At 40.7% G+C, this 24,783-nt stretch overlaps 1 protein-coding gene across 1 annotated transcript; it reads right to left on the bottom strand.

Annotated features, from left to right (window-relative positions):
- Positions 1–2,368: 2,368 nt before the first annotated feature.
- Positions 2,369–9,513, bottom strand: LOC124267720 (ankyrin repeat domain-containing protein 50-like). The gene is made up of 8 exons (XM_046702705.1): positions 9,387–9,513; positions 8,052–8,115; positions 7,353–7,635; positions 6,877–6,897; positions 6,557–6,704; positions 5,449–5,477; positions 4,984–5,022; positions 2,369–4,358 (listed from the first exon to the last, which is right to left on the bottom strand). The coding sequence occupies exons 3-8, from the start codon at positions 7,621–7,623 to the stop codon at positions 3,049–3,051; spliced, it is 1,818 nt and encodes a 605-aa protein (XP_046558661.1). The 5' UTR covers positions 7,624–7,635; positions 8,052–8,115; positions 9,387–9,513; the 3' UTR covers positions 2,369–3,048.
- Between the last annotated feature and the right edge of the window lie 15,270 nt (positions 9,514–24,783).

Here is a 24,783-nt window from a genome sequence, read left to right on the forward strand (position 1 = left end):
AACTAATGGTATGAGTAGAGGTTAACAGCCTGTTAAAGACCTTACCATTACCGACAATCCCTTGCACACTGTCCCATGATTCCCTGTCAAAATGGCATCGCTATCAAAAGCACCTCTCACAATCCGTTTTCCTTTTCAACATATGACACAGTTTTCAATCATGTACAGTGAAGTGATAAATCTGCTTTACTTGCCACACTTTCAACAGGTAAACATTGAAAGTAAGTTTTACTGTTAAAGACTGGCCAAAAACCTCAAGGTGACTAAAGTACTGTCGGAAATGCTAGAAAAATGCTTTTTGAATTATATTTTAAAATTCAGAGGTATTACAGTTAAATTACACTTAAATAACAAATATCTCTTTAAGAAACATCCACCTACTGTAGACCGAGGGAATAAATGTTGTGACATGCCCTAAAATGTGTTTCTACTGATGAAAATACCAAAAACCTAGAAAAATAACGGTTAGTGGGACGTTATTTGATACAAACATTAACTGCCTGTGTTACGTCATCAGTATGCACGGTATCGACAGGTGATATTGACACCTGAGCACACGCTCGGGGTAGGGGTCATCTCAATAGATGTTTTCTGCAAAATGTTGAATATGTGTACGTATAGTATACGTATTGGTTATGTAAGAGATCATTTGTGTATGTGTGTATGTGTGTTTGTTTTGAAATAAACATACGAATTACTGTACATTGGAAAGAATCCTATCACTTGTGTTATCTTATCGATTGGTTGTAGAAATGTGCAACGTTTCAATAAATGTTTTGCATGTCAACAGTATATTTCATTGCAAAAATATGGATGTACTTCGGTCATTTTCATCTAGTTGTGGACATTGGCCAAATATTTAACAAAGTCACTGGTGTAGCTTCTTTAGAATATATATATTCTTCTTCTCATAAAGTTTGTAGGCCGCCCGTCTAAGTACTCCCTTGTCAAAGTTGTCAAGGGTGGTTTTACGTCCCGGTTTTGCTTTTGAGACGGTCCCTGTCTTGTCTGATTTGCTTATAATATTGTAAACTTGTAAATAGAATAAACCTTTTCTAAGCTAATGAAAGGTTTACCTCTGTCTTTTTCAGCACAAAAAACTTATAAACCTTTGCAACAATTGACTGCAAATAGTTGGCCATAGTGGACGCTGTGATAGGAGATGTGCATGCATGACGGGAAACTTATTTATCAAGACATAACATTTATATGAATATTTCTTCAATAAAGAAACGGTAATTAAATAAAGTAACACAAACATTCAACATTTATTTGTTAAAGAAAGACGTTGATTCATATTTTTACACCACCTGTATTATGAGCATAAATGTAAAGACTATTTCAGATTTATGTTGTTGAACTCTGAAAAGATCGTAAGTTCTTGTTTTGGTGCCATATTCTCTCCTGTAAATGCATGGGAATGTTAAATCGATTGAAATAAAAATTAGGTACACTATAGACGAGTTGATATATTGACAACATAGTACATGTCACCTTTATCAAAGTATTAAGGCTAAAAAGCTTATTTCTAGCATTTCCGACAGTACTTTAGCACCTGCATCTCTACAGTGAGAGCATGGAACCACAGATATTATGTAGTCAATGGAATCTCTCCGAAATCGGTATCTCTGGTGTAATTCCACTTCATTAAACTCAACAGAAAAATTTCTGAATTCCTTAGGTTTTCTTTGTGGTCAAATATACATGAATGCTGCATTACGCTGGACAATAAACGCCATGTTGTCACCATGCAGCTAGGTCTAGAACTAATGCTAATGGTAACGTTAGTGAGCTAATGTACCCCCTCCCCTTACGTTAAGTTAACGTGGGCTTAATGGGCAGTTAAAGGTTAACGGAGCTTTGAGCAACAGGCTTTCGCTCTCTTATCGTTAACGGTCCGTTAAAGACTGGTTAACGGTCCGTTAAAACTTAACAGGCTTTTGAACAACGGGGCCCTTGTAGGTTGTTTTCACTGGACAAGTTAACTGGACATATAATCGTTAATTTTAAACGTTTTAATCAAACTTTGCGATATTAATATAGATACCGCATTAATGATGCCCTGTTATTTGGAAAAGTGAAATGATTCATTAAGGGAGACCCCAAATATAGTCTCCGTTCCCCATTGTTTATCGCTTTGTCTTATTTTATGAGTCAATTTCGACTTGATGTGGGGAAGTAAGGACACATAGTGGTTACAGGGGTCACCCGCAACGCGGAAGGCCCGAGTTCTATTCACCATATGGCTATTATATGTGAAGTCCATTTTTGGCGTGCCTCGCCTTAATATTGCTGTTATCGTGCCACAAGCGGCGTGAAACCCATTTCACTCACTCACTCTATCGAATTGATACAATAAGTTAATACAGAAATCTGAACCAGAGAATTTAATGTATAAACACAACACAAACAAAGTAACATAACATAATTTTCATTTCCTATAAACAAATTGTCTACAGGTTTACAAGTTAAAACAAATTATTGTTCGTGTCACCACATTGACAGTACGCAATGGATCGGCAGTACATATTCAAAGCCAGTTTTAGAACTTCAAGAGTCTGTCGCATGCTGCATAACACTATGACGGATTGATCGATGCTGACCTATAAGCTTCAAGATTAATTTTGACGCTTAGTCTAACTAGCACACATCTGCCCGCTGCAGAACCTCAGCAGACACAATGTAATACTGTTGCAACGGTGTTTTACCACAAATATATCTGCCACAGAATGATCTTGAAGGTCTTGACTCCTTTATTTCAATGAGTAAAGTAGTAAATAATGGACAGGCGCGGACATTCTGCTGTACTAAGCAAAGACAAAATATATACATTTGGCAAAGTAGTTTAAATGAAGCTTCAAATATATCTTTAACTTTTTATCTGTTAGAAAATGTCAAATAGACGATTACCTCTGTTTGATGAATCAAGCTGAAACTACGCAATTCATGTAAAAACGTAGCTACTATTTACAACTAAACAGATCCATGGAACTATTGAACGTTGTAGTTACAACTGGTGAATGGCTGTAACAATGTCCAGTTTCACCGTCAGACCATAACGTTTTGAACATGTTCCATCATCTGTAAGTGTCCGCCCATGGCGATCAGTTGAAGTATTCCAAATCCTCGGCTGTCAACTAGTTTCAAGTCAGCTTCACTGTTGACGAGTAAGTCAAACACTTCCCTGTGTCCACATGCTGCTGCCACCATTGCTGGGGTCCTCTGATACTGTCCTCTACTATTGATGTCAACAAGTTCCTTTGACAGGATATCTTCAACAATGTCTATATTTCCTCCAATACAGGCCATGTGAAGTACGGTGTTTCCGTCTTCGTCTAACTGGGACGTGTCACATCCCCTATTCACAAGTAAATCAAATGTGTCTCTTTGTCCATTCTTTGCTGCAAACATTACAGGTGTCATCTGGTTTTGTCCAAAACTGTCAATATGAATACGACCCTGTGTCAGAATACACTTTACTATGTCCACATGGCCCAGAGCACAACTTGTATGAAGAATGTTGTTTCCACCGCGACAGGCCTTGTGTATGTGACACTGTTTAGGCACAAGCAGCTGAAATACGTCTCTGTGGCCACACTCAACAGCAAGCATCACTGGAGTCTTCCCCATACTGTCTTCTCCGTCCACAAAAACTATGTTTTTCTTGAGGATAAAATCAACAATTGCAACATTATTTCCTACACAGGCATAGTGAAGGATACTCCTACCATTTCTATCCACTGTGGGCAAGAGACATCCCTGTTCGGCGAGAAGTTCAAACACTTGCATATGTCCAGAGTTTGCTGCAAGCATCACCGGAGTCATACCGTTGCACCCTCTGCTGTTATTATCAACGCTGACGTTGGTGAGGATATATTTCACGATCTCCACATGTCCTCCAATACATGCGATGTGAAGGATGTTGTTTCCATCTGAATCAACAGCTGAAAGATCACTTCCGTTCTTCACAAGTAAGTCAAACACTTTCCGATGTCCAAACCTTGCTGCCGCCATCACTGCTGTCCTGTTACAGTGTCCTGTAGTGTTAACGTCAACTGTTTTCTTTGAGAGGATTGATCTGACTATCTTCAAATGTCCTTCAACAGAAGCCACGTGAAGGATAGTGTTACCGTCATCATTTGTAAGTGACAGGTCACACCCTTGTCTCACAAGGAAGTCAACTAGTTCTCGGCGTCCCCCCTCAGCTGCTATCATGACTGGTGTCCAGCCACACTTCCCTCTGCTGTTTATGTTTACCGGATCTTCAGATATCATTTGTCTGACTTCGGCAAGGGTCCCTCTTCTGCACGCATCATGCAAAGCGGTGTCGTCTCGGCTACTGTTCGTCAATTTAGAGCCTGAAAAATGTTCACTTAGTTAGTTAGAAATATCAAATCTTATCATAGTAGGGATCTAACGGAATCTCTCATGCTGGTGTACTTTTGTATTTTTCAGGTTGCAATTGTGATCGGAACACCCACTGGAACAATAACGTTCTTGTGAGGTATGATCATTGATAGTTTGTACAAATATGATATTTGTAATGATTAACACAGCTTTGAAATCGGTGTGATAGTGATGATAACGATGGTAGTCTTTGTGAAATGTTACACAATGGTTTCACTACACTGTAACACTGTAATTGGAGGCGGAACCCGGGATCGTTGCTGGGTTGTGCTCTGAGTGGGGTAGTAATGAATTTGCCTTTGATTCACTGACTTATAACCATTTATGAACACCATTTAGCATGTATTTATAGCTTGTTCAAGTCACGATCTGGCAGGAATATTGCCGATGTGATTTTAAATTTAAACTCACTCCCTCACTCAGTTATGAATAAACAACGCCGTTTAGAAAGGGGTCAAATGTAACACTTCGTATTTTGAGGATTATACTTTCTCAGTGAAGTATCAGTAAGTATCTGTACCTTATTGAGAAAGTGTAATCCCAAATGTAACATTGGGATATCGCCATTTGTCATACCTTGGAGTAATTCCTGCCCAACCTCAGCATCATTTTCACCTGAAAACATCAAACGAAACAGATGAAATAAGGTCAGAATAATGCCGTTTATCAATGTTCATGTGTCTGTCAATATTCCTTGCTTGTAATACATAACGTGAAAAAGCAGCGACACGTGTGTTTTGGCCTTAGTAAGGTACAGGTTTCAGTTGTCACAATCCAACTGTAATGTTAAGGGGGTATATATGCTATACGTTATATCTGTACCGCAGCAGCCTGCTAACATATGACAAACAAACTGATGATATAAAGGCTCAATAAAATGAGACCACATTATAACCTCTCAGGGCAGTCTTGTTAGGGAGTCAGTAAGGCATTTCTACATATTTCTGCGATGATAGAATAAGGAAATCTGGCGTACAATTGCCATAATGATTGTGACAAGTATTTGAGCTTTATTGAAGGATTATGAAATATACTACTTACTCATTTTGTGTTTTTCCCTGTTTCTACACCTGAATAATAAGACAGAGCACTCTTCTATTTTCCATCGAATTATGATAACTTGGCAGAATATGAAACTTAAGACTAAAGTTAAGGTTGATTTTGTCGATGGCGATATACTGCGTGACGGTAAATCGATGAGACTAAACCAGATGACGTTAATTTATGGATCAACTCTCTGTGGTTTTATGTGTTGAGTGAGTGAGTTAATATTCAACTTCACATCGGCAATATTTCAGCCATATCGTGACGAGAACATATTTGACATTGAAATGGAATATACGTATATTATAAAAAACCTGTCGCTGAGCTAGAATATCATAGTTGCAACTATAACTAGTCTGGAAAGTTATAACTGATAGCACTATTTGGACAATACAATATAACAACAGGCTTATATGTGTGGAACAAGAATAGCAATCGACCGATCCTTTCTCCAAGACTAAGGGGGCGGTGGGGTAGCCTAATGGTTAAAGCGTTGGCTCGTCACGCTGAAGACCCGGGTTCGAATCCCCACATGGACACAATGTGTGAAGCCCATTTCTGGTGTCCCCAGCCGTGATGTTGTTGGAATATTGCTAAAAGCGGCGTAAAACCAAACTCAGTCAGTCAGTTCAAGACTAAGTCGGATGGACTTAAAAGTGAAACAAAGGGTTTACATGTGGTGTAAGTCCTCATGGTCCCTAGAGTGCAGCACTATCTGTGCATTTATCATGAATTCATAATTATTTTTAGTCACGATGTGGCTGAACTACTGCTGTTGTGACTATAAACTTTAACTCATACACTCACTCCCATGACTAATATCTAATATACCGTTCTGGTATTAGCGAACATATCGCACAAGACTGTAACCCTAGTTTCTATTCATTTGAGAAGATGCACTGCACTGAATGCTCAACGTGAACATTCTTGTCATCAACTGTGGCAAGCCGTGTTTCTGGAGGTCCTGTCGCCAACAACCAACGATAACATTCTCCTAGATAAGCTGCCTTGACCACATCTTAATGTGAAATGATATTTAGTAGGTAAGTTTAGCTGATAGTGTGTATCAAACTCAAGAAGACTTCTGATTGATGGAACAACCTACCGTCTTAAGATGATGCAGACAGTGACCACCAGGGCAAGTACCAGGGCAACAACTGGAACGATGACCGCGATAGCGACAGTTTCAGAGCTGGTTCTCGGTGGCGGTATTACCGTTGTGGTTACTGTTATAGGAACATCCTTGGTTGTACCTGCAGTAGAGGGACAAAGTGTAGACAACCTGAAGGTGTACCACACACAAGCAGCTAATATGAAGATGCATTTTTACATCATGTTCAATAAGAGTATATACATGATACTCAGAGGATTGTAATTTCTGTTTTTTGTTTCTGGTTTCCTTTTTCTAAAAATTATTTTGTTTACCTCTTAGGCCTGGAGGTGGATCTGTCATAAAAAGGGAGAAGACATTTTAAAGCAATATAACAAGATGATTGTGAACATTGCCAGTACTGGGGTTACCTAGCGCACCCCTTTGGCAGTGGTAGAAAAAACATCATCAACATTATCTGACTAAGCCCAAACTGACTTAGATATCAACCACTGTATGGTCGGATCTGCTTATTGATAAACCCGCTGATGAGCGCAAGTGTAATTGCAGCCCACTAAAGATTTTATTGTGAAGAAAGTCAACCATGTATCTTATCCACACATGTTATTTATATAATAAACATTGTAGTCAGTACATTGCACTTCACTTCTAATTATGCTTACCTTTCGGACCAGCATTTTGCGTCAAAACATTACGCAATATACCAAAAAGATTGTAAAATGTTTCACCTTTGCTATCGTTTAAGTATGTATATTGCTGTATTACATCAACAGACCAATCATCGTATTACCTTGGACGACCTCACAGAAGTCCCCGATGTGATTGTCTATACAGCCTTCACTACAGTGTCCGTTGATCTGGAAACAGACGTGTTCTTTGCAGTTCTTGCTACAACGTTGGTCACACCGATCTCCATAGAAACCCACATTGCATCCTTCATAGCAGGTCCCGTCTTCTTTGTTACAGGGCAATATGGTATTTTGAGGAATATGACAGTTTTTGAGAACAGTTTTGCTTGCAATCATGCCCAAATGTTCCTGGAATACACTCCTCATTACCATTTATAGTGAAGCCTGAAATATATAAAAATGTTATTATCATTTTCAAGTTTTGTTCTGTCATTGTGCAAATGAATCTACTGTTAAAAAATACAGGTTGCTCTTGATGTTTTGGTTGCTCGAACGATTTTCCGAGCATGTGATTTGAAGTGGAGTACGCTCTAATGTTTCATTATTATACTAGCATCTCTTTGGGAAAGTATCATGGTAACCCTTGGGTACCAAGGTTAGAGTTGTTCTCCAGCAATCACAATAGTTGTAGGAAGAGCAGAGATGATCACAGATGATAAGTTGGTCAGACTTGCTGATGTCTGTCATCAGATACATACTGCTTAGAACAAAACCTTCATGTCAGTCACTGAATTTTCTGATAAAAGTTTGTTACATACGGTCATACTGTATACAAACACAGCTGTGACAAGGACACTTACTGTATAGACACACAGCTATGCCAATCACCCACATGTTGTGCTGAACGTTTCCTTTGCTGGTCACCTGTAAATACATAAACCGTGTTCATTATTGGTCATTGTTGAAATGAATGCGACACAAGACATGATTATCCTTGTCATATGTAGGATTATTGCTTAGTAAACATGATACCAAGATTCGGGATGAATTATATTTCTGCAAACTCTGCTTGTACGACGTAGTTATGGTCGTTGGAAACATCAACTTATGAAATCGGGTTGACAGATTTGCTGACTTTCTTCATGCATGTGTGAGATGGTCATGTAAATATTTATAATTTATCAATATGTCGCATTGACATGAAGAACACTGTTTACATTTGGCTTTGGTAATTCTAAAGAACTTAAGTCCAGTTTGTACTAAAGCAATGTTAAGAGAACATGCCAGAATTAGTCACTGCTGTTCATCTCTGTCATCTCAGGACGGTTTCAGTTCAGTTGGAAGTTGGACCGACTACAGTAAATTAGAAGACTCTCAAACATCGAAACAAACATTATTCTTTTAGCACATCAACTGTTGCGTCATTATCATTTACAACTTCTATAGGGGGGTCAGTTCCATTAACTTTCTGATTGATATGGTGCTACCTAGAGACGTCTGACAACGTCACTTTCAACTCGAAATCATGGTTAGATTAATCAACCAAATAACATATAATGTTTAAACTTCTGGAATATGTTTTCATTTTGAATTGTTGAAGAAAAGGCGTTTAACAATTAAAGATGTGTGATGAATTATATGATGAATTATATGTTTTCCGAATTGAAAGGTATATAAACATTCCAATGAATTTATGTGCAATATATCATATTTATGATTATGTGCTTAACTTAGCGACCGTCACGTGAATAATCTGTTGTCGAGTTAAGATACAGTGAAACAGACAACGACTTCCAGTCTTCCGATAAATTTGAATACTCCTGACAATGAAACACGCACATTGATACAATTCAGTACTATTGACGAAAGAAATACTGCAATATGTATACGCCCGCCGTACATTGTGTAACCCTTACTCAATCCAAAGCTTATATTCATGAAATACTATTGAACAGTGGTGACACTAGAGATGTTACGTTACAGATGGTAATTGTTTCTCACAAAATATAATATTACCTACTGACATCAGCTTGAGCAAAAAAGTATTACAATTTATCAATGTAAGGCGGCTGTATAATATCTGGTCTGGAATGTGTTTGCAGTTAAATAAGACAAAATATTATCGTGAGATAAGTAAAAATATTTACGGTATCACAATGTCTGATAAGTGTAAAAAGTACCGATTAGTTGCTTACCAATATGTCAACGTTGTTTCAGGTTATTAGTGTTTCACGTCCAGTAACTCTCCGACTTGATGGCCGTCAATCGAGTTGTGCCTCTCCTTTCATTCTCCCTTCTGACATGTCTGCACACTCGATACAGATGAATGCGTGCTACTAATTTGAATGTAACCTGTCCTGCGACTGACGGGATATCGTTGCGCACAAGAACATTTCTATACTCACATATAAAACGTTTATACAATGTTTGCATATTTTGTCAGACAGTGTCGGCGTTAGTATAGCCTCTTTATCATTGGATTCATATAAGGAAATATAGGCCAGTACAACGCAGTTCTGTAACTGCCTTCATACACGCCTTCATTGTTCTCATCTTCACGTGAAATGGCGCCTTTTCGATGTGGATGTGGACTCGTGGATTGTATTGGTGTATAGGTGTGTGGATGGATGTGGACTCGTGGACTGATTCGGTGTATAGGTGTGTGGATGGATGTGGACTCGAGGATTCATCTGGTGTATAGGTGTGTGGATGGATGTGGACTTGTGGATTGTATTGGTGTATAGGTGTGTGGATGGGCGTGTGGATGGATTGTATTGACTAAGTGGTGTGCATGGATATTAGTGTATGGATTGTGTGGTGTGGTATAGGTGTGACGATGGATGTGGACTTGTGGAATATGGTGTATACGGGTGTGGATGGATATGGACTTGTTGAGTGCATTGGTGTACGGTGTATGATGGATATGGATACGTGTGGATTGGATTGGTGTGTAGGCGTGTGAATTGTTGACTGTGGATTGTATTGTGTATAGGCGTGTGGATGGATGTGGAACCGTGGATTGTATTGGTTTATATAGCGTGTGGATGGATGTGGACTTGTGGATTGTATTGGTTTATACAGGCGTGTGGATGGATGTGGACTCGTGGATTGTATTGGTGTATAGGCGTGTGGATGGATGTGGACTCGTGGATTGTATTGGTGAATATAGGCGTGTGGATGGATGTGGACTTGTGTGGATTGTATAGGCGTATGGGCGTGTGGATGGATGTGTGGATTGAATAGACATTGGTGTATAAGGCGAGTGGATGGATGTGGACTCGTGGATTGTATTGTTGTGTATAGGCGTGTGGATGGATGTGGACTCGTGGATTGTATTGGTTTGTATAGGCGTGTGGATGGATGTGGACTTGTGGATTGTATTGGTTTGTATAGGCGTGTGGATGGATGTGGACTTGTGGATTGCATTGGTTTATATAGGTATGTGGATGGATGTGGATTTGTGGATTGCATTGGTGTATAGGTGTGTGGATGGATGTGGGCTTGTGGATTGTATTGGTTTTTATAGGCGTGTGGATGGATGTGGACTCGTGGATTGTATTGGTTTATATAGGTATGTGGATGGATGTGGATTTGTGGATTGTATTGGTTTATATAGGTATGTGGATGGATGTGGATTTGTGGATTGCATTGGTTTATATAGGTATGTGGATGAATGTTGATTTGTGGATTGTATTGGTGTATAGGCGTGTGGATGGATGTTGGCACGTGGATTGTGTTGTGAATAGGTGTGTGGATGGATGTAGACTCGTGGATCGTATTGGTGTATATACGTATGGATGGATGTGGACTTGTTAATTGTACTGGTGTATAGGCGTGTGGATGGATGTGGACTCGTGGATTGTTTTGTTGTATAGTTGTGTGTATGGATGTGGATTCGTGGATTGTATTGTTTCGAATAGGCGTGTAGATGCATGTGGACTCATGGATTGTATTGTGTGTATATAGGCGTGTGGATGGATATGGATTTGTGGATTGTATTGGTGTATAGGCGTGAGGATGGATGTGGACTGGTGGATTGTATTAATGAATATGTGAGTTGATGTATGTTGACTTGTGGATTGCATTGGTGTATAGGAGTGAGGGTGGATGTGGACTTGTGGTTTGTATTCGTTTTATAAGCGAGTGGATGGATTTCAACTGGTGGATTGTATTGGTGTATAGTCGTGTGGGTGAATATGCACTTGTGGATTGTATTGGTTTATAGGTGTATAGATTGATGTGGACTTGTGGACTTGTATTGGTGTTTAGGCGTGTGGATGGATGTGGACCCGGGGAGTGTATTGGTTTATATCGGAGTGTGGATGGATGTGTACTTGTGGACTGCATTGGTTTATAGGTGTGTGGATGGATGTGGATTTGTGGATTGTATTGGTGTATAGGCGTGTGGATTGATGTACAATTGTGGATTATATTGGTGCATAGGAGTGTTAATGGATGTGGAGTCGTGGATTGTATTGGTTTATATAGGTATGTGGATGGATGTGGACTTATGGATTGAATCGGTGTTTAGGGGTGTTAATGGATATGGACTTGAGGATAGCGTTGGTCAATAGGCGTGTGGATTGATATGGACTTGATATGGATATGGACTTGTATTGATGTATAAGCGTGTGAATGGATGTAGACTTGTGGATTGTATTGGTGTTTAGGTGTGTGGATGGATGTGGACTCGTGGATTGTATTGTGAATAAGCGTGTGGATGTATGTGGAGCCGTAGATTGTATTGGTGTATATAGTCGTGTGAATAGATGTTGACCCGTGGATTGTGTTGTGAATAGGATGTATATTATTACCATGATATTTAGAATTGAAAACTTAAAATATATTTGGTAAATATTTAAGGAAAATTTGAAGTTCAGTTAAGAAGTGGCATTGTGCTTGGAAAGTGCATTGGCCAGAGTAACCAAATTCATATCGATTCATTTCCCTTGCATACAACAAATCCAAATAAGGGAGATGAGTGGAACATGTGGATTGGTCGACTCATATACCATTTCGGAATTTACTGGTAATTAAGATACTAAGAATCAGAAAAGGGGCACACGTAATGATTCGATTAAACATCTTCTGGCGTCTGCCAGTCGGAAGTTTTATTTTGTTGAAAGATTCACAAATGATTTAAGCTCACTAATAAAGTACATTTATAATGGAAAAAAACTGATGGTACCGATTAAGTCTTGGAAGAGAGGAAATGATTGTAGTTAGTGGTGCAGCTGGGATATGAGTCATTTGAAAAGGGACTAATGAAAGTAACTTATTATTCAGATGGGTTATGAGTCATTATATATGGTGTAGGACAGTATCTCAGGGGGAGGAGCCAAAATTGTTATGAGACTATTTTGTTAGTTGACTGAGAGAGAGAGGATGATTCTGGGCCCCACCGTTGACCTGAGAGGTTCTCTCTGTATATTGAGAGAAAAAGGCTCAGATGAACTAGTAACTTAAGGAGTTGTACAAGAATCCAGTAAGTTCTTCCATGAAGTTTGTGAATCTGTGTTGTGTGTAGACCAGGTAAGCTAGGCAATATCTGAGGACCTTTGTGTGAGAATTCATGCCAAAATAAATGGACTTGAACAACATACCGAAGTTATCTTTGACTATCCATCTTAGCAACATCATCCCAAGGAACCAGTGTGGATAGACAGATTGCCTAGGGAGGAAGGGTAGAACACTCCGACACCCTCAGGTAACAGAATGCACTTGTTGATTGTATTGGTTTATAGGTGTATAGATTGGTGTGTACTCCTGGATTGTATTGTGTATAAGCGTGTGGATGGATGTGGAATCTTTCATTGTATTGTGTATAAGCGTGTGGATGGATGTGGACTCGTTCATTGCATTAGTGTATAGGCACGTGGATGGATGTGGACTTGTTCATTGCATTGGTGTATAGGCACGTGGATGGATGTGGACCTGTTCATTGCATTGATGTATAGGCGTGTGGATCGATGTGTACTCCTGGATTGTATTCTGTATAAGCGTGTGGAAAGATGTGGACTCGTTCATTACATTGGTGTATAGGCACGTGGATGGATGTTATCTTGTGGATTGCATTGGTGTATAAGTGTGTGGATGGATGTAGACTTGTGGATTGCATTGGTGTATAAGTGTGTGGATGGATGTGGACTTGTGGATTATATTGGTGTATAAGTTTGTGGATAGATGTGGACTTGTAGATTGTATTGGTGTATAGGCGTGTTTATTGATGTGGACTGTCCTAGTTATGTCGTACCCCCTACTTAGTTACAAATAGATACAACAAATTAAACATATACAACCTAAACATAAAGTTGCTTACTTGTTAACCAAGTAGGCCTATACCGTATGCCTTTGGGTACTTGATGTCATATTGATGTGAAAGGCCGTTGATCTCAAAGCTATTCCTTTGCCATGTTATTTGCTGACATATACCATAATATTATTTATTTACTCAGTTATAAAAGCCAATGTTAGCCGATATGAAAGATGAAACGTTTGTAATCGTTCACATTTATGTTTGTGTGGTTCTATTAAACATCCAAAACATCTTTCAAACTGAAATCCTTTGGACACCAATCATTCTCTTTCTCTGCACCTGTACTTTGGAATTCTCTTCTATGTGCCCTTAAAAGCTCTGACACAGTCCAGACTTAAAACCCACCTTATATTATGTATAACTTCATCTATAAATACTCCAGTGTAAATATTCTGTAGCGCTTTGAGCATGACCTAGGGTGTGTAGGGGCACATTATAAATATGCATTTATTATTATTATTATTATTATAAAATCAGTTTTCGATACTATGTATTTTTCATAATACAGAATAGTACATTGAAATTTACTTAGTCTCAGTTCCATGAATGTAGATCTTGAACCAAATAAAGTGGTTCACTTGCTTCACCGTTCAGGTGCAATGCCTGTTTAATAGACCAATTACAGTTTGGTTTCCTGAGTAGAGACGTTCCCCAGTGGTCCACGTTTCTTGTAAAGAGGCGACAATGCTAAAACTATTGCTGACCAAGTAGGAGTTTGATGAGGGGTAAACCTGGTTGGATGTCTCTTTATCCTCACTTTACATTCTTAACTGTAGTCGTTTCCTGTCCGACGTTATACAAGTAAATCTACGCAAGTCTGAATGTGTAACTGCACCCAACCTCTGACCAAGACAACGAGGTGAGATGGGGCGTTCTCTGGATCCTACATATATAGTTTGTATACTGTCACCACACCAAGCACTCAGCTGTCGCAGAAATAATTATGATTCCATTGAATACTTGGTATACAATAGTGGTAGAAGAAAAGTAGAACAATATATTTTAGGTACCTTCTTCACACTTGTCTATTTTTATTTATTTCAGTAGAATGGACAAAAGCAAACACAACGAGCAAGAGGATTCAATGATGTTCAAAAATGTATTCAATGTACAAGTGTTTGTTAAACACTCAAAAACAAATATTACAAGAACTATGTCTTAAAGTTCTTGGTTGCCGAGTCATATGAATGAAAGCTAGAGTAAACAAATGGGGATTACGGGAAGTCTCCAAGAGTAATTTGAAACAATATATACAAAGGTGAGCTCTTGGGAGTCCTCAATTTAAAGAAAATATAAAATATGTATACTACTACTGAGGTGCATGCAAAATTTGAGGAATATCGGTTGAATATTTGACTTTTAATTGAGCATGGGGTCGGTCTGGAAAAATGCTCGGTGTACGGGTGGCTGGCTGGCTGGCTGGCTACATTAAGCAGAAAAATAGGCATGCAAGACTGATAAAAAAATCATGACGAGAAACTATCATCACACGGTGGGTGATGTGTAAGGTACTGTGTCGTGAGGTGCGATCATCAACTTCTCTCTGACGAATGCTCCCAGCGGTCCGTCTTTCAAGTCGTACAAGTTCGGTCCGCCAGCTTTGATGTCGACAAGGTCTATGTTGTACGTTTTAATGGAACATATCGGATCGGTGGCGCGTTTTCTGCTGTCTCTCTCGTAAGCTCCCTGCTGATACAAGTACCTCACGCTGACCCGGCTGGTAATGTTTTCTCTGTTTTATCGCGACATGCTGCTGGCGACGACCATCCGACAGATTTCATTTTGATTGTTGACGGGTCTCTTGCCCACGAGTCAGGGAACTTTAAATCCTGCGAGTATTTGTGAGAGAACAGGCGCTCAACTAGGGTGCGATTGAATCTCTCGACTATGGCTTGGCTACGGTGAGCTCCGGCCACACCTCGTCTCACTTGGACTTTGTGCTTGGCCAGCAGCTGTGCCATTGCTCCCATGAACTCACGTCCAGGATCGATTTGCAATACGGCAGGTCATGTCAAGCGACTGCATTTGTATATGCGTTCTAAGGCTTTTGCAACTTCGTTCGAATCTTTGATCATCAACGGTTCAGGTTCCTTGTAGCGACTGGTGACGTCGATGACTGTCAGGGCGTACTTGTAGGTTTTTAAGCCTCACCTTGTCGTGAGGGAGAAACAGAAGGTTGGCTTGATGGACGCGATTTGGTGTTGAAATGTCGAATTTTCTTCTAGGGATGTATCGAGGCACCGGCAGGTAGACTTGCCAGATTGCTTTATTTTAAACCAAGCTTTGGCGACGTCTTCCGAATGATAGTTTCGAATATCGGTTTGTGCTTGAGTTATGTTAGAAGTTTCCTTGAATTTTGCTAGAATTTTACTTAAAAGCTAGCAGACTTTATACACCACGGTTGGTCGGTTTTCAATGAAAGTTTGGCTTGTTTCGTTTTGGTGAGCTGTTTCTTCACTCGTTCTCGTTCTTGCTTGGTCGGGATCACGTCGGTTTCTTGCAAGCAGTCCTTGAACGTATCCCTGTCCTTGCAGTGAAACAGAGCGACCCATCGTGTCTGTTCCTGTAAATCTTTTAGCACCGAGTTGAATTTTTGCGTCAACAACCAAACGCTGTACTTCTTCGTGTGTCGGCCCGAGAAGGCCAGGTACGACAGCGTGTGTCGTTTTTTAACCATATCCTTGTTGCCACTGCAGTCGTCCAGGATGAACAGCATCGATTCTCCATTCAGTTTGTCATGGTAAGTGCGCAACCACTCCTGCAGACGAATTCCAGGATCGATTTTGTACACGTCCGGGGCCGTCATCACCCACGGTCTCTCCGTGTATGACTTGTTCACCCGTAAAGTCGGGCAGGGAATGACGATGTGGTCGAACACGTCGCGATAGTATCCTTCCAGCATGAATGCCTTGCCACACCCCGTCTGACTGCAAATGATGGCGCAGTGGGGATCGCAAGGTAAATCAATAAAAGGCTTGCACTAATCTTCCATTTCTTATATTGAGTTGTGCGTCCATAATCACGTACAAATATAACTTTATCTTACCGGCCAGACTTTGAGCTTTCTTGGTGATTTGGATGGTGATCACAATAGGTGAAACCCAGGTCTTTGACGACGTCGTTGACTTCAGGCGAGTGTCGCTTGATGGCCGGTAATTTCCCACTGCTGGTAAGCTCGCATGCCTTGGATGAATAGTTGGTTGGGCACACCCTCGACGGTCACTTCCACTTTCGTGATCTTGGGATTCCAAGTGAGTTTGCTGTCTCTTCGAAACGGCTCGTATTCTGCCAAGGGAATGATAAAGATGCCTTTCATCAATGAAGCCGGCACGTTCAGGTTGATGTTCCCCAATGTGTCGCTCTTGTCCTTGACGATCGTCCAGTGCCGCAACACGCGGTCATACAGAATTGACAGCTTTGTTTCCGAGTACTGGGTATGAATATGCTGGGCCAGATTCGTGTTCGCAACAATGTCAAACTTCAGCGAAATGCTGTCGACGCTGAGCTGGCCTCAGTGCCGTCCCGCATGAAACTTTGCACTAGTCATTGAACGTGAAGTCGTATTCACCCAGCGTGGCCAGGTAAAAGGCATGTGCCCCTCGAGCAGCTTGAAGTCGAGCGGTATGAAAAAACGATTCCCGTATGCCTTGGTGACGGCTTTTTCTCCTGCCGTTATATTGCCAAGCTGGTTATGCGTGAAACCGTGCTCCACACAGATTTCGTTTGATACGTCGTGATCCCGACTAAGTCCTTGATACGCCATGTCATCGCATTCTTCCCGAGGTTCTCCAGAGGTCCGGGTAACAGTAAAACACGTTGCTGTCGTCGATGCTCAGTGCCTCGTTGGTGCTGAATTCTTTCAGGATACGTCTGATCTGGTAGTACACGTGAAACGATAATACAGACAGACTCAGCTCATCACGATGAGTGTCGTTCAACGTCACACCGCATCCGGTGGTCACGCACTGCACAGCGAATTGAATTGATTCTGCCAGAACTGCATCGGGTTGCGGAACCAAGCGTGTACTGTTTTCACATTCGTGACCGAAAAGCCATATTTTTATACACGTCGATGAACCGAACTATGAAATGTAAATCATCCTTTGCATCGACCACAATACTCAGTTGCGTGAGATAGGTAGCACTTTTAGAATAAACACTCCCGGTTTGTTCATATTTGAATTGTTATATATTTTAGTATACATATCTACTTTTCATTATGTACATGACGCTTCTGGGAATCACGAGCGGTGAGTCCGTTCACCTGCTGCACGTGATCAATTACACGCCTGGTCAGCTTGAAGTCGCGCTCTGCAATATCACCTACTACCCGCGATGCACCAACATCAACGGCAAAAACAACAGGCTGTACTACAATAGCGCCCACAAAGAAATAACGGACGGCTACTACAGCCGGTGCTCACTCAACAAAGAAATCTTCAAACCAGTTGGGGACGAACTCAAAATGAACGACTCGAACGGCAAGGTCATGTTAGCCAACAAAAAAACCAAACGACTTGACACTCAATCGGGTGGTGGCTAACACGTTCGTGTTGACGTAGAACGAAATACCACCGGAAACCACCGTGACAGGCTCGAAATTACCCGATCTCATTCATGTGCATTCATCTCGATAAGCTGAGCACGACTGAAAACATACAAGCCGAACGACCTTCCACACTGCTGAGAGCTGTGCCGGTGAAAACGGTAAAGTACAACGACGGCAGAACCGAATCGTTTTTGTTGCGGCATTACAAGAAATTAATCCGAGGCAACATCACGGAATTGAAAATATAGGCTTTTGACGTGAAACATGATCCCATAATTATAGGATATCTCAACGCGAAGCTGCACATACGACAATGATGGAGTCTCAAGGTCCAGGAACAGGCATTAAGAAATGCGCCAAAATAGCGATCCCTGACCTCGGGGACAGGCGCGGATTCGACAGCAAACTGTACGCCTTGCAACTGAAAAAACAGCATTTACAAACGTGTCGAACTGTTGCCATCTACTGTTCCACCTTGACGACGTCGAGACCACGACCATCTCCAGAAACACGCAGTACACTCTGATCTTCAACGACAACAACAAATGGGTATTAGTGCCATCCCAAATCGACTTGATTCTCAACATCACGCTCGACTCTCCCCACGTTTTCACGGACAACAAAGATCACTACCTGATGAAAGTCAAAAACAACAGAACCCTTCTTGTAGCTTACTTCCCTACGCAAAAACGCAGCGTGATCATCAGCATGTTAAGGCAAAGAGTAGCCCACATGCTGTCGAGCAAGCCCACATGCTGTCGATTGCAGATGGTGTCGGAATTCGACAGCGTGGTAGACGTCCTGGAAAATCTGCTAGCAAAATCCATGCTGTACATCCAAGTCTACCTACCGCCGTCAGCGTGTGACATCATCGAAATCGTGAAAGGGATCAAACTCCACTGGGCCAAACAACAACAATACCAAGTTTGCTCCGTTTGCGTGCGGGTGAATGTTAACGCCTACACCAGTCTGCAGGGAGTCACTGTGACCATGGAAGACACGATATTGCTCACCAGAATTTTCCTAATCGAAAACATACATCTCATGGGTTTAAAGCGCACGTCCGAGGAATTATCCGATAACCAATTAAAAACCATTTCATAATCATCCAACGTAACGCTAGCCGATCTCTTGGACATAACCGAGGAAAACACCTTGTACGTCCTGTACTTAAAAGACAACGTATATACGAGCGGATGTCACTAGCAGACTTCAAACAGACAGACTGGTTGATCAACATGACCCTCACCTCACCCCACATATCTTTTAAAAACAATGGTTACGTCTCCAAAATTATGAACAACGAGATCCTTCTCACGTGTTTCACTCCAGAGTTTGATGTACATGTTTTACGAATACCAGGTCACACGGGCAACATGTTAGCTTCAAACGACGTGACTTCATATTTCCGGTTTGATGTACCTGATTACCAATTGGATTTTTTCGATTCAAATTTGACTATCAAAACACACACCACGCTCGTAATAGATGTCTATCTTGCTGACGCTCGTGGGAGGTCAGAACGAACACTTTTGACTGGGTTGATAATACGCTGGTTTGACAGACACGATAACCAGCGGTGACACCCTTAATAAGCCTCAATGGAGTGCATGTTATAGAAAAGGAGTCCGATTCATGTCTCGAATATTTACGTGTACAAGAATCTAAACCTTATCAGCCTCAAATACATCGATCGGACATTAACGGAAAAAACAATTAAATATTATTTTATAAAACAATAGATATACACACACACAGGATAGGACTGTACCCAGTCGTGGATGAAGTAACAAAAACACAGACGGGTTTCGTTTGCGACAGATATGTCAGATCAAACAACAACTAGAACGTGAACGCTATACGCCGTCGGCATTACAGAATAAATATCACAGGGACGTCAATTCCGTGGACGGCGTTGACAGCGCTCTTGTTTCAGTCAGCATGGGATTAGTCGTAGCAGGTATCGGATTATTATCCACCCTCGTGGCCGCACCCATGGTACTCGGCATTGAAATAACAGCCGGAGTGGTAGGGTTAATGGGATTGACCCTTAAGTTCATATCTTCCAGACTGCAACGTAAAGCATTGAAACACGATGAAATGAAAATTCTAGCAGACGATCATATTTCCACCGCTCTTACCAACTCTAAAATCTCCGAGGAAGAGTTTCGTTTGGTGCTATCAGAAATCGCAAAATATCACAGAATGAAGCAAGAGACTCGGACCAAGTCTCGTAAAAACGCCGTCATCAGCGAAGACGAGAGAATAAAATTCATAAAACAAGGGAAGCATCAGGCCCGACAAGCCTTCCTTAAGAAAACCAAACAAATCATAGGAGATTCACAATAAATTGTTTAGCGGACATCAACATAACGTAGCCAGCCGACCAGCCAGCCAGCTCAGCGAGCTGTAGGTGAATAGCCGAGCAGTACACCCACTTTTTAATTGTTAACATCAGAGCACAAACTGTTCAAGAAACCACGTTCAGTCAGCGTTCATGCATAAGCGCTGGTGTGACATGTCAGGCCAGCGCTCATGCATGTAGGAATGCCATCTAGAGACCACTCCAGCGTTCATACATGAACGCTCATAAATGAACGCTGATGTGACATACATGGGCTAACTATGTCAGTCCAGCGTTCACGTATGAACGCTGGAGGAGTATACACAATAGCGGAATGGGATTAGGGACTTCCAAAGGCTATAATTTTCCCGAGCCTTTTTTTCAGACTGACACCATGCTCACTAAAAAAGTTATTATTTACTAAACTATTTGACCGACTTTCATCAAAGTTTGCATGCACCTCAGTAGTAGTATACACAATGGGGCTACGGGATTAGGGACATCCCAAGAGCTCAATTGCTTTTAAATAATTGAGCTTTTGGGAGGGACCTGGTCGCGTAGCCCCATTATGTATACTACTAGTCTGGTTATTTCACTCAGATATAACACGGTGTTTGCTATGTTACTAAATTTAGAGAAAAACTATAACTGGTCCCATCTCGTCTTCCTTGACTTCATTGTAGATGTGTTCCGACTGTCGGAACCTCAAAGATGAGTTGCCCCGTCTGTTTTTATCACACTGTGGACGCATGGCCGCCAACTTGGGTCTTTCTTCTCTGAAACATATGAATGGGACAATCTCAGTCCAACAACATACACTAACACTTTCGTAATATTATTTAAACACGACCTTGCAAACATATAAACAAAAAATAAGAAACAATAAAAGGTTTCTTCTCTAATCCAGGAAATTGGTAGAACTTTAAACACCCCTAAAATGTGCTTTTAAATTAAATTAAATTAAATTAAATTTAAATAAATCTTGAACTTCACACAAACTTTGAAGTTCAGTGCGGTATTATGCAGTAGAAACAACATTCGAGCTCCGTTATCTCGAACCTTGAGGGATCACGTTGTAAAAAATCCGGACTTAATATACAGTTAACGAGGCATCAACGTCCTAGTAGATATCACTATTACATATCATTGTAATTATATACAAAGACATGTAGAACACCTGTTACGATGGCAAAATATAATGATCGATACTGCTGGCAAATCTTTATAACAATTGTGGCAGATTGGATTCAAAGATACGTACATAATTTGTTGAAGCATTGGTTTAAATCCGACAATACTTTCACGGTGATGTCAACTGTATGAGGGCAGTTACTAAATGTAATTGTGCTTCTCAAAACTAATGATGTGGAAAATGCCAACTTCGAGATAGATGTAGTTCTTCAATTAAATCTAAGTTGGGACCATGTCAAATTTTCGAGAAAGCACTACGTATTTTCTGTCTCGAATACGAGATCAGCAGTCCCATTGGTATGTCCTTCGGGGCCGGAGCGTACAATCCAGATATGGGATTTGCGATAACAGGTTATACTTGATATTCAGAAGTATTTCAGATAGCGGATTGGCTAACAAAATAATAAATAAATTCTTCAGGTACCATGCCTCGATTTCGTATGATGAAAATGATATATGTTAAACATAATCTAGATCAATTGCATGTAAGGGTAAGATTGTGCTTGCCGTTGGCAGGGGAAATACACTGGATACACATGATATGCAAACCTGTTTAGTATGACTCTTTTGCAGTGAAAATATCCCACTGTCACAATGATTCCAAAGACCAAAAGCACCAACGCAGTTGACGTTCCAATTGTAGCACCATTCTGTTCTAAAAAGAAAGAGGATTAAAACAAAATAAATGTCAACAATGAGACATTATTACACGCCATTCCCTGAAAACCTAAAACGCAACATAATGCCGAACATTATATAAAAATGATCAGTGAAAACGGTATTGCCACAAGGTGTTGACAGACGCCGCTCCCAGTATTCGCGCGACGAAGATATGTACGGAAACAAGTCGATGAAGTGATCGAGGGACCAAGAATCAAGTGATGCAATTGCGCGTTTACTGAGTTAAAAAATGTTACTTTTGAATTTACACTTGTTTCTAAGAAATTGAAGAGATTCTGCGGCTTATAAGTGTGAAAAAACCGTTTTAGAATTACTTTCGTTTAGCAAGACAGTGGGGGGTAGTTTTAATGTATCGGTAAAAAAACACTTTCTTGTTAAGTGGTATCTAAAACAGTCCATGAGCAGAAACAATGACCCAGTACACGGAAATATAAGACATCAGTGCGAGAGATTAAGTAGTCAAGATACACTGGGTGACATTCATTTTGGCGCAACAAGCAAAATAGAGGAGGAATTTACTGAAATTAGTGAAACAAGATACCCGGTGCTCGCGAAAACAGAAAAGACGCAACCCCGTCAGTAACAATTGCCATGGACAATGCGAAAAATAAATATATTGGTTTTAAGAAAAGTAACGCAAAACGGAAACTGTGCTTGGCATAATGTGAGGTTAATGTTGTGTTAGTGAAAATATCTATATGAACATAACCATTCTTTGACCAATGCCTTATCATAACAAAACCATAGACAAAGTCAAGCAGATGACGGTATGGTTGAAACATTAAAAACAGCATCGGCATTATTCCAGACATTTAGCGATTCCGTAAACAAAATTTCATCATAAATAAAAGTTATATTTCAAAAAAAATTTGTCATGCAAATTTTCAAAGAGAAACATAATAGTTACATTAACTTTCTAAAACACAGACATAAAGCCACCAGGAACGAAATGTGTGATTGAAACGGGTCCATGAGCTGTGGCTTACCGTCGTCTCCACAGTAACAAGGGAAGCACCTAACTCAAGGAACATGACTCATGAACTCATGAATCTGTTTCTATGCTCATGTGCTACAGACCCGTGAAGATCCGGGTTAGAATTGATCTTCAGTAACCCAAGTTTTTCCCCTCCATGCTTGTAAGAGGCGACTAAAGGGATCGGGTGGTCAGGCACGCTGACTTGGTTGACATGTGATATCGTATTCCAATAGCGTAGATCCATGGTTATGCCGTTGATCACTGGACAGTGTGGACTAGACCCGGTTATTTACAGACTGCCGCCATATAGTTAGAACATTGTTGAGTGCGGCGTAAAACTAAACTCACTCACTCAGGTGCTACATAGTAGGATGCCAATCATAAGCTTGGAGGAAAAAACAGCATTGCGTAACCTTTCCTTAAATGAGTGAGTGTTGTTTAACGCCGCTTTAATCAATGTTTCTGAAATATCACGGCGAATTACATTAGAAATGGGCTTCACATATTGCACCCATATAGGGAATCAAACAAAGGTCTTTGACGTGACGAGCGAAAGCTCGGATACCACATTGTTTCTACATCTCCTTAAATATCTTTTGCTCTTAACAATACAAAGGAATTGTTTTTATCAATTATTTTTGCACAGAAGGGTTTGCATACAAATGACGACTTATGAAGTCATGTACATTAATCCCGGAGTAGATATGTCTAACTCTTTTCTTAATTCATCATAGTAAACATTTACCTTTAGTGCATTTCCCAGTTCTGGCCTGACAGGCACCTCCCGGACAGTTTGTACAGGACTGTTTACAGAAGTGTCCATACTGTCCCCGGATACACCCACTGACACAAGACCCGCTCTCTGGGTGACATGTGTGATTGTAACAGGTCTTAGAACAAGGCGTGCAGTCTTCTCCAAAGTAACCAGGTAAACATCCTTCAACACAAGCACCTGTTTCATTACAACCCAAACAGTTTGAGTTACACTTGACCTGAGTGGAACGGTGTGGACCAGACCAGCCATCTACACAACCGTTGATACACTCTCCATTGTATCTTTGACATTCAGAAATGCACGAGTTGGAGCTGTTACTTGTCAAAGTGTTATTGTTTACTGGGTAAACTAGACAGTTTTTGCTGCATCTTTTGGAACACGTACTTCCATACAATCCAGGTGCGCATGTTTGTACACAATCAGTTGTTGAACAATGTTCACATGAGTATTCACAGTCCAGGCCATGATAAGGATCATGACACACATCACATCTGCCTGTTATCCTGTTACATTGTCGACATCTGGGTGAACAATTCTTGCAGTTGGACCCATAGTATTGGTCATGACATCCGGAGATACAAGATGATGTGAGAGGGCAGAACTTTTCATCACATGCTTGAGGACATTTTGTACAGTTTCCCTTCGGACTCGTGCAGGGAATATTGCACTTTGAGCCTTGGTAACCAAGTACACAACCGTCAGAGCATCTATAGGTGCCAATCTTCGTTCGACTACATTTACTGTGTTTGCAGTTCTTGCT

The sequence above is a fragment of the Haliotis rubra genome, unplaced genomic scaffold (assembly GCF_003918875.1).
Source record: "Haliotis rubra isolate DU_JTF1 unplaced genomic scaffold, ASM391887v1 Scf1331, whole genome shotgun sequence".
NCBI classification, from domain to species: domain Eukaryota; kingdom Metazoa; phylum Mollusca; class Gastropoda; order Lepetellida; family Haliotidae; genus Haliotis; species Haliotis rubra.